At 53.5% G+C, this 14,481-nt stretch overlaps 1 protein-coding gene across 2 annotated transcripts in view; it reads left to right on the top strand.

Moving 5' to 3' along the window:
- Positions 1-14,481, top strand: part of GRB7 (growth factor receptor bound protein 7) — a 265,456-nt gene that overhangs the window by 638 nt on the left and 250,337 nt on the right. The window contains exon 1 of one of the 2 annotated variants that reach the window (XM_056549218.1): positions 1,593-1,895. The exons of the other annotated variant lie outside the window; for it this stretch is intronic. Coding sequence (XP_056405193.1) covers positions 1,863-1,895 — 33 coding nt within the window. The 5' untranslated portion in view covers positions 1,593-1,862. Of the gene's footprint in view, positions 1-1,592; positions 1,896-14,481 lie in introns of those variants that run through there. 2 annotated transcript variants of the gene reach the window in all.

The raw sequence follows: 14,481 nt of genomic DNA on the forward strand, positions 1-14,481 counted from the left end.
GCCCCCACATCGATAATGCCCCTCTGTGCCCCCACATCGATAATGCCCCCTCTGTTCCCCCACATAGATAATGCCCCCTCTGTGCCCCCACATCGATAATGCCCCCTCTGTGCCCCCACATCGATAATGCCCCCTCTGTGCCCCCTAATTGATAATGCCCCCTCTGTTCCCCCACATAGATAATGCCCCCTCTGTGCCCCCACATCGATAATGCCCCCTCTGTGCCCCCACATCGATAATGCCCCCTCTGTGCCCCCACATCGATAATGCCTCCTCTGTGCCCCCACATCGATAATGCCCCCTCTGTGCCCCACAACGATAATGCCCCTCTGTGCCCCACAACGATAATGCCCCCACATCGATAATGCCCCCTCTGTGCCCCCACATCGATAATGCCCCCTCTGTGCCTCGACATCCATAATTCCCCCTCTGTGCCCCCACATCGATAATGCCCCCTCTGTGCCCCCACATCTATAATGCCCCCTCTGTGCCCCAACATCGATAATGCCTTCTCTGTGCCCCCACATTGATAATGCCCCTCTGTGCCCCCACATCGATAATGCCCCCTCTGTGCCCCCACATCGATAATGCCCCCTCTGTGCCCCCACATTGATAATGCCCCCTCTGTGCCCCCTAATCGATAATGCCCCCTCTGTTCCCCCACATAGATAATGCCCCCTCTGTGCCCCCACATCGATAATGCCCCTCTGTGCCCCGACATCCATAATTCCCCCTCTGTGCCCCCACATCGATAATGCCCCCTCTGTGCCCCCACATCCATAATGCCCCCTCTGTGCCCCCACATCCATAATGCCTTCTCTGTGCCCCCACATTGATAATGCCCCCTCGGTGCCCCGACATCCATAATTCCCCCTCTGTGCCCCCACATGGATAATGCCCCCTCTGTGCCACCACATGGATAATGCCCCCCAAATCGATAATGCCCCCACATCAATAATGCCCCTATGTGCCCCGACATCGCTAATGCCTCCTCTGTGTTTCCACACATCAGTAATGCCCCATCTGTGCTTCCACACATCAATAATGCCCCCTGTGCCCCGGCATCAATAATGCCCACTCTGTGTCCCCACATCAATAATGCCTCCTCTGTGCCCCGACATTGATAATGCCCCCACATCGATAATGCCCCCTCTGTGCCCCCACATCGATAATACCCCCACATTGATAATGCCCCCTCTGTGCCCGACATCTATAATTCCTCCTCTGTGCCCCCACATCGATAATGCCCACACATCGATAATGCCTCCTCTGTGGCCCCATATCAATAATGCCCCCTCTTTACCCCCACATCGATAATGCCCCCTCTGTGCCCCCACATCGATAATGCCCCCTCTGTGGCCCCACATCAATAATGCCCCCTCTTTACCCCCACATCGATAATGCCTCCTCTGTGCCCCGACATAGATAATGCCCCCTCTGCCAAAATAGGCAGCCACCTAGAGCGCCCTCTTGAGCGCCACTCTGCCTGCCACAAGAAAGTTAATAGCAAGCCAGCATCCAAAGCACCTGTCTAGCCAGCACCACAGTCGCACCCCCCAACCAAATTCCCCCCCCCCCAGTACCATAATAATCTGTATTCTTCACCCTGCTGGAGGAGCGCAGTGCCACCTCCGAGGCAGGCAGGCCGGGTCCTTCCAGCATCCTGACATCGCATGCGCCTCCATACATCCGCCCCAACTCCCTCACCTCTCTTGAGCGATCACGTCTGTCGGCCTCGGAGGAGAACTGCTACTCAGATACAGACAGGCGTGATCGCTGATGTCTTCTGCCTCATGACATCACAACTCAGTCTCCGCCACCACTCGGGCTATAGAGGACATTGATGGCTCTACTGACAGCCGATGGGAGCTTGTGTGCGGACTCTTACAGCATGTGTAAGTGCACAATTATGTATGTTTGTTACAGTGTGTCACCCCAGTAGTAAGTAGATTACATGATGAGGAGGTTTGTTACAGTGTGTCACTCCTGTAGAAAGGAGATTACATGATGAGGAGGTTTGTTACAGTGTGTCACCCTAATAGTAAGGAGATTACATGAGGAGGAGGTTTGTTACAGTGTGTCACCCCAGTAGTAAGGAGATTACATGAGGAGGAGGGCTCTGTACACTGAGGAAAAGCAGAGCTCTGTACACTGAGGACAAGCAGGGCTCTGTACACTGAGGACAAGAAGGGCTCTGTACACTGAGGACAAGCAGGACTCTGTACAGTGAGGACTAGCAGGGCTCTGTACACTGAGGACAAGCAGGACTCTGTACAGTGAGGACAAGCAGGGCTCTGTACACTGAGGACAAGCAGGGCTCTGTACACTGAGAACAAGCAGGGCTCTGTACACTGTAGACAAGCAGGGCTCTGTACACTGTAGACAAGCAGGGCTCTGTACACTGTAGACAAGCAGGGCTCTGTACACTGAGGACAAGCAGGGATCTGTACCTGAGGACAAGCAGGGCTCTGTACACTGAGGACAAGCAGGGATCTGTACATGAGGACAAGCAGGGCTCCGTGCACTGAGGACAAGCAGGGCTCTGTACACTAAGGACAAGCAGGGATCTGTACATGAGGACAAGCAGGGCTCCGTGCACTGAGGACAAGCAGGGCTCTTTACACTGAGGACACGCAGGGCTCTGTACACTAAGGACAAGCAGGGCTCTGTACACTGAGGACAAGCAGGGCTCTGTACATGAGGACAAGCAGGGATCTGTACATGAGGACAAGCAGGGCTCAGTGCACTGAGGACAAGCGGGGCTCTGTACAGTGAGGGCAAGCAGGGCTCTGTACACTGAGGACGAGCAGGGCTCTTTACACTGAGGACAAGCAGGGCTCTGTACGCTGAGGACAAGCAGGGCTCTGTACACTGAGGACAAGCAGTGCTCTCTACACTGAGGACAAGCAGGGCTCTGTACACTGAGGACAAGCAGGGCTCTGAGCAGTGAGGACAAGCTGGGCTCTGATCAGTAAGGACAAGCAGGGCTCTGTCCACTGAGGACAAGCCGGGCTCTGTCCATTGAGCAGGGCTCTGTACACCGAGGACAAGCAGGGCTCTGTACACCAAGGACAAGCAGGGCTCTGTACACCAAGGACAAGCAGGGCTTTGTACACCGAGGACAAGCAGGGCTCTGTACACCGAGGACAAGCAGGGCTTTGTACACCGAGGGCAAGCAGGGCTCTGTACACTGAGGACAACCAGGGCTCTCTGCACCGAGGACAAGCAGGGCTCTCTACAATGAGGACAAGCAGGGCTCTGTACACTGAGGACAAGCAGGGCTCTGTTCACTGAGGACAAGCAGGGCTCTGTTCACTGAGGACAAGCAGGGCTCTGTACACTGAGGACAAGCAGGGCTCTGTGCACTGAGGAAAGCAGGGCTCTGTACACCGAGGACATGCAGGGCTCCGTACAGTGAGGACAAGCAGGGCTCTCTGCACCAAGGACAAGCAGGGCTCTCTACAATGAGGACAAGCAGGGCTCTGTGCAGTGAGGACAAGCAGGGCTCTGTACACTGAGGACAAGCAGGGCTCTGTGCAGTGAGGACAAGCAGGGCTCTGTGCAGTGAGGACAAGCAGGGCTCTGTACACTGAGGACAATCAGGGCTCTGTGCACCGAGGACAAGCAGGGCTCTGTACACCGAGGACAAGCAGGGCTCTGTACACCGAGAACAAGCAGGGCTCTGTGCACTGAGGACAAGCAGGGATCTGTACATGAGGACAAGCAGGGCTCCGTGCACTGAGGACAAGCAGGGCTCTGTACACTAAGGACAAGCAGGGATCTGTACATGAGGACAAGCAGGGCTCCGTGCACTGAGGACAAGCAGGGCTCTTTACACTGAGGACAAGCAGGGCTCTGTACACTAAGGACAAGCAGGGCTCTGTACACTGAGGACAAGCAGGGCTCTGTACACTGAGGACAAGCAGGGCTCTGTACATGAGGACAAGCAGGGATCTGTACATGAGGACAAGCAGGGCTCAGTGCACTGAGGACAAGCGGGGCTCTGTACAGTGAGGGCAAGCGGGGCTCTGTACACTGAGGACGAGCAGGGCTCTGTACCCTGAGGACAAGCAGGGCTCTGTACCCTGAGGACAAGCAGGGCTCTGTACACTGAGGACAAGCAGTGCTCTCTACACTGAGGACAAACAGGGCTCTGTCCACTGAGGACAAGCAGGGCTCTGTCCATTGAGGACAAGCAGGGCTCTGTACACCGAGGACAAGCAGGGCTCTGTACACCAAGGACAAGCAGGGCTCTGTACACCGAGGACAAGCAGGGCTTTGTACACCGAGGACAAGCAGGGCTCTGTACACCGAGGACAAGCAGGGCTTTGTACACCGAGGGCAAGCAGGGCTCTGTACACTGAGGACAACCAGGGCTCTCTGCACCGAGGACAAGCAGGGCTCTCTACAATGAGGACAAGCAGGGCTCTGTACACTGAGGACAAGCAGGGCTCTGTTCACTGAGGAAAGCAGGGCTCTGTACACTGAGGTCAAGCATGGGTCTGTACATTGAGGACAAGCAGGGCTCTGTGCACTGAGGAAAGCAGGGCTCTGTACACCGAGGACATGCAGGTCTCTGTATACTGAGGACAAGCAGGGCTCCGTACAGTGAGGACAAGCAGGGCTCTCTGCACCAAGGACAAGCAGGGCTCTCTACAATGAGGACAAGCAGGGCTCTGTGCAGTGAGGACAAGCAGGGCTCTGTACACTGAGGACAAGCAGGGCTCTGTACACTGAGGACAAGCAGGGCTCTGTACATGAGGACAAGCAGGGATCTGTACATGAGGACAAGCAGGGCTCAGTGCACTGAGGACAAGCGGGGCTCTGTACAGTGAGGGCAAGCAGGGCTCTGTACACTGAGGACGAGCAGGGCTCTTTACGCTGAGGACAAGCAGGGCTCTGTACGCTGAGGACAAGCAGGGCTCTGTACACTGAGGACAAGCAGTGCTCTCTACACTGAGGACAAGCAGGGCTCTGTACACTGAGGACAAGCAGGGCTCTGAGCAGTGAGGACAAGCTGGGCTCTGATCAGTAAGGACAAGCAGGGCTCTGTCCACTGAGGACAAGCAGGGCTCTGTCCATTGAGGACAAGCAGGGCTCTGTACACCGAGGACAAGCAGGGCTCTGTACACCAAGGACAAGCAGGGCTCTGTACACCAAGGACAAGCAGGGCTTTGTACACCGAGGACAAGCAGGGCTCTGTACACCGAGGACAAGCAGGGCTTTGTACACCGAGGGCAAGCAGGGCTCTGTACACTGAGGACAACCAGGGCTCTCTGCACCGAGGACAAGCAGGGCTCTCTACAATGAGGACAAGCAGGGCTCTGTACACTGAGGACAAGCAGGGCTCTGTTCACTGAGGACAAGCAGGGCTCTGTACACTGAGGTCAAGCATGGGTCTGTACATTGAGGACAAGCAGGGCTCTGTGCACTGAGGAAAGCAGGACTCTGTACACCGAGGACATGCAGGGCTCCGTACAGTGAGGACAAGCAGGGCTCTCTGCACCAAGGACAAGCAGGGCTCTCTACAATGAGGACAAGCAGGGCTCTGTGCAGTGAGGACAAGCAGGGCTCTGTACACTGAGGACAAGCAGGGCTCTGTGCAGTGAGGACAAGCAGGGCTCTGTGCAGTGAGGACAAGCAGGGCTCTGTACACTGAGGACAATCAGGGCTCTGTGCACCGAGGACAAGCAGGGCTCTGTACACCGAGGACAAGCAGGGCTCTGTACACCGAGAACAAGCAGGGCTCTGTGCACTGAGGACAAGCAGGGATCTGTACATGAGGACAAGCAGGGCTCCGTGCACTGAGGACAAGCAGGGCTCTGTACACTAAGGACAAGCAGGGATCTGTACATGAGGACAAGCAGGGCTCCGTGCACTGAGGACAAGCAGGGCTCTTTACACTGAGGACAAGCAGGGCTCTGTACACTAAGGACAAGCAGGGCTCTGTACACTGAGGACAAGCAGGGCTCTGTACACTGAGGACAAGCAGGGCTCTGTACATGAGGACAAGCAGGGATCTGTACATGAGGACAAGCAGGGCTCAGTGCACTGAGGACAAGCGGGGCTCTGTACAGTGAGGGCAAGCGGGGCTCTGTACACTGAGGACGAGCAGGGCTCTTTACACTGAGGACAAGCAGGGCTCTGTACCCTGAGGACAAGCAGGGCTCTGTACACTGAGGACAAGCAGGGCTCTCTACACTGAGGACAAACAGGGCTCTGTCCACTGAGGACAAGCAGGGCTCTGTCCATTGAGGACAAGCAGGGCTCTGTACACCGAGGACAAGCAGGGCTCTGTACACCAAGGACAAGCAGGGCTCTGTACACCGAGGACAAGCAGGGCTTTGTACACCGAGGACAAGCAGGGCTCTGTACACCGAGGACAAGCAGGGCTTTGTACACCGAGGGCAAGCAGGGCTCTGTACACTGAGGACAACCAGGGCTCTCTGCACCGAGGACAAGCAGGGCTCTCTACAATGAGGACAAGCAGGGCTCTGTACACTGAGGACAAGCAGGGCTCTGTTCACTGAGGACAAGCAGGGCTCTGTACACTGAGGTCAAGCATGGGTCTGTACATTGAGGACAAGCAGGGCTCTGTGCACTGAGGAAAGCAGGGCTCTGTACACCGAGGACATGCAGGTCTCTGTATACTGAGGACAAGCAGGGCTCCGTACAGTGAGGACAAGCAGGGCTCTCTGCACCAAGGACAAGCAGGGCTCTCTACAATGAGGACAAGCAGGGCTCTGTGCAGTGAGGACAAGCAGGGCTCTGTACACTGAGGACAAGCAGGGCTCTGTGCACTGAGGACAAGCAGGGCTCTGTACACTGAGGACAAGCAGGGCTCTGTTCACTGAGGACAAGCAGGGCTCTGTACACTGAGGACAAGCAGTGCTCTCTACACTGAGGACAAGCAGGGCTCTGTACACTGAGGACAAGCAGGGCTCTGAGCAGTGAGGACAAGCTGGGCTCTGATCAGTAAGGACAAGCAGGGCTCTGTCCACTGAGGACAAGCAGGGCTCTGTCCATTGAGGACAAGCAGGGCTCTGTACACCGAGGACAAGCAGGGCTCTGTACACCAAGGACAAGCAGGGCTCTGTACACCAAGGACAAGCAGGGCTTTGTACACCGAGGACAAGCAGGGCTCTGTACACCGAGGACAAGCAGGGCTTTGTACACCGAGGGCAAGCAGGGCTCTGTACACTGAGGAAAACCAGGGCTCTCTGCACCGAGGACAAGCAGGGCTCTCTACAATGAGGACAAGCAGGGCTCTGTACACTGAGGACAAGCAGGGCTCTGTTCACTGAGGACAAGCAGGGCTCTGTACACTGAGGTCAAGCATGGGTCTGTACATTGAGGACAAGCAGGGCTCTGTGCACTGAGGAAAGCAGGGCTCTGTACACCGAGGACATGCAGGGCTCCGTACAGTGAGGACAAGCAGGACTCTCTGCACCAAGGACAAGCAGGGCTCTCTACAATGAGGACAAGCAGGGCTCTGTGCAGTGAGGACAAGCAGGGCTCTGTACACTGAGGACAAGCAGGGCTCTGTGCAGTGAGGACAAGCAGGGCTCTGTGCAGTGAGGACAAGCAGGGCTCTGTACACTGAGGACAATCAGGGCTCTGTGCACCGAGGACAAGCAGGGCTCTGTACACCGAGGACAAGCAGGGCTCTGTACACCGAGAACAAGCAGGGCTCTGTGCACTGAGGACAAGCAGGGATCTGTACATGAGGACAAGCAGGGCTCCGTGCACTGAGGACAAGCAGGGCTCTGTACACTAAGGACAAGCAGGGATCTGTACATGAGGACAAGCAGGGCTCCGTGCACTGAGGACAAGCAGGGCTCTTTACACTGAGGACAAGCAGGGCTCTGTACACTAAGGACAAGCAGGGCTCTGTACACTGAGGACAAGCAGGGCTCTGTACACTGAGGACAAGCAGGGCTCTGTACACTGAGGACAAGCAGGGATCTGTACATGAGGACAAGCAGGGCTCAGTGCACTGAGGACAAGCGGGGCTCTGTACAGTGAGGGCAAGCGGGGCTCTGTACACTGAGGACGAGCAGGGCTCTTTACACTGAGGACAAGCAGGGCTCTGTACCCTGAGGACAAGCAGGGCTCTGTACACTGAGGACAAGCAGTGCTCTCTACACTGAGGACAAACAGGGCTCTGTCCACTGAGGACAAGCAGGGCTCTGTCCATTGAGGACAAGCAGGGCTCTGTACACCGAGGACAAGCAGGGCTCTGTACACCAAGGACAAGTAGGGCTCTGTACACCGAGGACAAGCAGGGCTTTGTACACCGAGGACAAGCAGGGCTCTGTACACCGAGGACAAGCAGGGCTTTGTACACCGAGGGCAAGCAGGGCTCTGTACACTGAGGACAACCAGGGCTCTCTGCACCGAGGACAAGCAGGGCTCTCTACAATGAGGACAAGCAGGGCTCTGTACACTGAGGACAAGCAGGGCTCTGTTCACTGAGGACAAGCAGGGCTCTGTACACTGAGGTCAAGCATGGGTCTGTACATTGAGGACAAGCAGGGCTCTGTGCACTGAGGAAAGCAGGGCTCTGTACACCGAGGACATGCAGGTCTCTGTATACTGAGGATAAGCAGGGCTCCGTACAGTGAGGACAAGCAGGGCTCTCTGCACCAAGGACAAGCAGGGCTCTCTACAATGAGGACAAGCAGGGCTCTGTGCAGTGAGGACAAGCAGGGCTCTGTACACTGAGGACAAGCAGGGCTCTGTGCACTGAGGACAAGCAGGGCTCTGTACACTGAGGACAAGCAGGGCTCTGTTCACTGAGGACAAGCAGGGCTCTGTACACTGAGGACAAGCAGGGCTCTGTACACTGAGGTCAAGCATGGGTCTGTACATTGAGGACAAGCAGGGCTCTGTGCACTGAGGAAAGCAGGGCTCTGTACACCGAGGACATGCAGGTCTCTGTATACTGAGGACAAGCAGGGCTCCGTACAGTGAGGACAAGCAGGGCTCTCTGCACCAAGGACAAGCAGGGCTCTCTACAATGAGGACAAGCAGGGCTCTGTGCAGTGAGGACAAGCAGGGCTCTGTACACTGAGGACAAGCAGGGCTCTGTACCCTGAGGACAAGCAGGGCTCTGTACACTGAGGACAAGCAGTGCTCTCTACACTGAGGACAAACAGGGCTCTGTCCACTGAGGACAAGCAGGGCTCTGTCCATTGAGGACAAGCAGGGCTCTGTACACCGAGGACAAGCAGGGCTCTGTACACCAAGGACAAGCAGGGCTCTGTACACCGAGGACAAGCAGGGCTTTGTACACCGAGGACAAGCAGGGCTCTGTACACCGAGGACAAGCAGGGCTTTGTACACCGAGGGCAAGCAGGGCTCTGTACACTGAGGACAACCAGGGCTCTCTGCACCGAGGACAAGCAGGGCTCTCTACAATGAGGACAAGCAGGGCTCTGTTCACTGAGGACAAGCAGGGCTCTGTTCACTGAGGACAAGCAAGGCTCTGTACACTGAGGTCAAGCATGGGTCTGTACATTGAGGACAAGCAGGGCTCTGTGCACTGAGGAAAGCAGGGCTCTGTACACCGAGGACATGCAGGTCTCTGTATACTGAGGACAAGCAGGGCTCCGTACAGTGAGGACAAGCAGGGCTCTCTGCACCAAGGACAAGCAGGGCTCTCTACAATGAGGACAAGCAGGGCTCTGTGCAGTGAGGGCAAGCAGGGCTCTGTACACTGAGGACAAGCAGGGCTCTGTGCACTGAGGACAAGCAGGGCTCTGTACACTGAGGACAAGCAGGGCTCTGTTCACTGAGGACAAGCAGGGCTCTGTACACTGAGGACAAGCAGGGCTCTGTACACTAAGGACAAGCAGGGCTCTATACACTGAGGTCAAGCAGGGATCTGTGCACGGAGGGCAAGCAGGGCTCTGTAAACTGAGGATAAGCAGGGCTCTGTACATGAGGACATGCAGGGCTCTGTACACTGAGGTCAAGCAGGGCTCTGTACACTGAGGTCAAGCATGGGTCTGTACATTGAGGACAAGCAGGGCTCTGTGCACTGAGGAAAGCAGGGCTCTGTACACCGAGGACATGCAGGTCTCTGTATACTGAGAACAAGCAGGGCTCCGTACAGTGAGGACAAGCAGGGCTCTCTGCACCAAGGACAAGCAGGGCTCTCTACAATGAGGACATGCAGGGCTCTGTGCAGTGAGGACAAGCAGGGCTCTGTACACTGAGGACAAGCAGGGCTCTGTGCACTGAGGACAAGCAGGGCTCTGTACACTGAGGACAAGCAGGGCTCTGTTCACTGAGGACAAGCAGGGCTCTGTACACTGAGGACAAGCAGGGCTCTGTACACTGAGGACAAGCAGGGCTCTATACACTGAGGTCAAGCAGGGATCTGTGCACGGAGGGCAAGCAGGGCTCTGTAAACTGAGGATAAGCAGGGCTCTGTACATGAGGACATGCAGGGCTCTGTACACTGAGGTCAAGCAGGGCTCTGTACACTGAGGACAAGCAGGGCTCTGTACACTGAGGACAAGCAGGGCTCTGTACACTGAGGACAAGCAGGGCTCTGTACACTGAGGACAAGCAGGGCTCTGTACACTGAGGACAAGCAGGGCTCTGTACACTAAGGACAAGCAGGGCTCTGTACACTGAGGACAAGCAGGGCTCTGTACACTGAGGACAAGCAGGGCTCTGTACACTGAGGACAAGAAGGGCTCTACACTGAGGACAAGCAGGGCTCTGTACACTGAGGACAAGCAGGGGTCTGTACACTGAGGACAAACAGGGCTCTGTACACTGAGGACAAGCAGGGCTCTGTACACTGAGGTCAAGCAGGGCTCTGTACACTGAGGACAACCAGAGCTCTCTGCACCGAGGACAAGCAGGGCTCTCTACAATGAGGACAAGCAGGGCTGTGCCTCTGTACACCGAGGACAAGCAGGGCTCTGTACACTGAGGACAAGCAGGGCTCTGTACACTGAGGACAAGCAGGGCTCTGTACACCGAGGACAAGCAGGGCTCTGTGCAGTGAGGACAAGTAGGGCTCTGTACACTGAGGACAAGCAGGGCTCTGTACACTGAGGACAAGCAGGGCTCTGTGCAGTGAGGACAAGCAGGGCTCTGTACACTGAGGACAAGCAGGGCACTGTGCAGTGAGGACAAGCAGGGCTCTGTACACTGAGGTCAAGCAAGGCTCTGTACACTGAGGACAAGCAGGGCTCTGTACACTGTGGACAAGCAGGGCTCTGTGCACTGAGAACAAGCAGGGCTTTCTACAATGAGGACAAGCAGGGCTCTGTGCACTGAGGACAAGCAGGGCTTTGTACATTGAGGACAAGCAGGGCTCTGTACACTGAGGACAAGCAGGGCTCTGTACACTGAGGTCAAGCAGGGATCTGTGCACTGAGGGCAAGCAGGGCTCTGTGCACTGAGGACAAGCAGGGCTCTGTACACTGAGAACAAGCAGGGCTCTGTACACTGAGGTCAAGCAGGGCTCTGTACACTGAGGACAAGCAGGGCTCTGTACACTGAGGACAAGCAGGGCTCTGTACACTGAGGACAAGCAGGGCTCTGTACACTGAGGAAAAGCAGGGCTCTGTACACTGAGGAAAAGCAGGACTCTTTGCATCGAGGACAAGCAGGGTTCTGTGCAATAAGGCTCTATGACATGTCCCCAGCTCACACAGCAGGATGATTGAAAAACCATGAGCCTACACAGAGCCCTGCTTGTCCTGCCCTCACTTCCTGTACTTGGTCTCCTCACAGAGACACACAGGAAATAGCTGCAGGGACAGCATTTTTTATTACCCAAAAGTATACAAAGTTTTTAATCAATGTATATTACAAATATACATATAATAGCATTATCTATATTGTATGAAAAGTTTTTGTTAATGACAGGTACACTTTAAGTTCCCAGTCATGTCCTGAGGCTTCTTAATGGAGTAGAAACATTGGCTTGTAGGTAAAGCTACCTCTAGAAGGTGGTGCCAGAGAGCTGCAATCACACTAGGTAGATTCGGAGTGTTTTTAAGTGCTCTTCAAGTCCTGATGGTGACTTCTTTGTTATTGAAGACGTCTGACATCTCAACAGGTTCATTTATTATGGTCCAAAATAAAGGTTCTTAACCAACCATCTTAAAAACGCTTTTATTCTTTGGTGAAAAAAGGTTGTTCCCAAGCCCCTAAAATGCTGGTGACTGGACTGCCCCCTCGCTCCCTATTCCATCCCTATCCCTGGTTGATTGACAGTCAGTAAGAAGCCCAGTCCTGTTTTAAAATCACATTCCTTACACAGGTGCGAGATTTGGAAACAGGGCTCGGCTCCTTATTCTAAGGGCTTGCCATCCATCTGCACTGACCTATCTAACAAGATACGTCATCAAAAAGAACATATATGTTATGTAATCTATGTTTGAAAATGAGTTGTGAACTGAGCCTAAGGCATCATGCACACAGCAGTGCTGGGAATAGTATGTTTTATACAGTGATCTTTATATAATACAGTTACATTTGAATGAAGTCTCTACCGTAGACACCACGTTTTTGCAATACAGTTCCCGTATCAGGTTTATGATGAAAAACGGATTCCTCAAAACCTGACTAAACTGTATCAAAACGTGTGTACAAATTTTAACCTGTATACGGTTTGAAAAATGACATCCGTTTTTTACGAAAAATACTGTATACGGTTTTTAACTTTTCATTCCATTATAAATAAAGTTTCACTTGTTTGATTGAAATTCTAAGAAAAAAACTTATAGCGTGCACTGCACATGTGCAAAGTCAAAAACCGTATGGTGTAAACCCATATGTACGGTTCTGTACGGTTCCCATTGACTCCCAAATAAAAAAAAAAAACATATACGTTTCAATACTGTTTTTCACCTGGCTCAAAAACCGTGGTAGGCTGTGGTTTTGGGTACGGGAAAAAAAACGAACAAAACCGTACAAGACGCATAACGGATGCAACCGGATACATCTTTTGGCAATGGAGAGTCAATGCATACGGTTTTAAAAAAAGGTTCCGAACGGTTTTCAAATTAAAAACGTATACGGAACTGTATTGCAAAAACATCTACATATACTAAAGGGGTTCTCCACCATAAGGGGATTTTAGTACGTACCTGGCAGACAGTAATGGACATGCTTAGGAAGGATCTGCGCTTGTTTTGGGGCTAAATGGCTATGTTGTGAGATTACCATAACACTGTGGCTAGCTTTTTGTGAACTGGTATTTCCTGTTTGACTTTTTCTTTTTTGCCTACAAATCCCATAATTCCATTTTCCTCCCTCCCACACATCAGCCACCCCACCCATTGAAACATAGATGAGCTGCATCCATTCAAAAGACCTGTGGTTTTCAATCAGGGTGCCTACAGCTGTTGCATTAGTTGCAGATTGATCTCTCTCCCACCAAGTGATCCCTCCACCCATTGAAGCAGACAGGCTTCCTGTCATCAGGTGACTAGTGATGTCAGGTCTCGGCCACATTGCAACCTGGGAAAAATCTGAGACAACAGTCATTTTGTATGCTGTTAAAAATAAATATTGGGGTGGAAATCACATAAGAATTGTGAGAAAACCGTCACATACAGGTACAGACACTATATTATGAACTACACTAACTTTACAGCCCCTGTAGCATAGTCAAATAAAAAAAATTCCTGGAATACCCCTCTAAGAGTTACCGTGCTGGTTACCTGCAGTCCCCACTAGATGAAACTTAATGCATACTGTCATTTCATTAAACTGAAAGAGGGTGTCCCCGGAGACAGATAGGATAGCTGAGAAGGGTCTAAATGCTGGGACCCCCATTGATCATGAGGGTCCAGGGTTCCCTGTGTGAATATAGCAGTGGTTAACCTGCTGTCTGCTGCTCCTCTATCACTGACGGAGCTAGCCAAGTGTTTTACTTAAAGGGGTACTCCGCTGCTCAGTGTTTGGAACAAACTGTTCCAAATGCTGGAGCCGGCGTTGGGAGCTCGTGACGTCATAGCCCCGCCCCCTCATGACGTCACGCCCTGCCCCCTCAATGCAAGTCTATGGGAGGGGCGTGACAGCTGTCACGCCCCTCCCATAGACTTGCATTGAGGGGGCGGGGCGTGACATCATGAGGGGGCGGGGCTATGATGTGACAAGCTGCTGGCTCCAGCGTTCGGAACAGTTTGTTCCAAACGCTGAGCAGTGGAGTACCCCCTTTAACATTTATAGCAATAACCTAATACCTTATAAACATTTACCTTTTGTTCCAAGACCCTGTTATGTTCCTAGTCGCCCTCAGTCTCCTGAAGACGCTTACATCCTCCATGTTTAGAGCTTCTGAATGTATTCAGCTTCTTAGGTTCATGATCCTCCCTCAGCTGCTCCCATTTCCACTGCTTCTCCTTTTACTTCTTACATTTCTTAAAGGGGTACTCCGGTGCTTAGACATCTTATCCCCTATCCAAAGGATAGGGGATATGATGCCTGATCGCGGGGGTCTCACCA

The sequence above is a fragment of the Hyla sarda genome, chromosome 12 (genome assembly GCF_029499605.1).
Source record: "Hyla sarda isolate aHylSar1 chromosome 12, aHylSar1.hap1, whole genome shotgun sequence".
NCBI lineage: Eukaryota > Metazoa > Chordata > Amphibia > Anura > Hylidae > Hyla > Hyla sarda.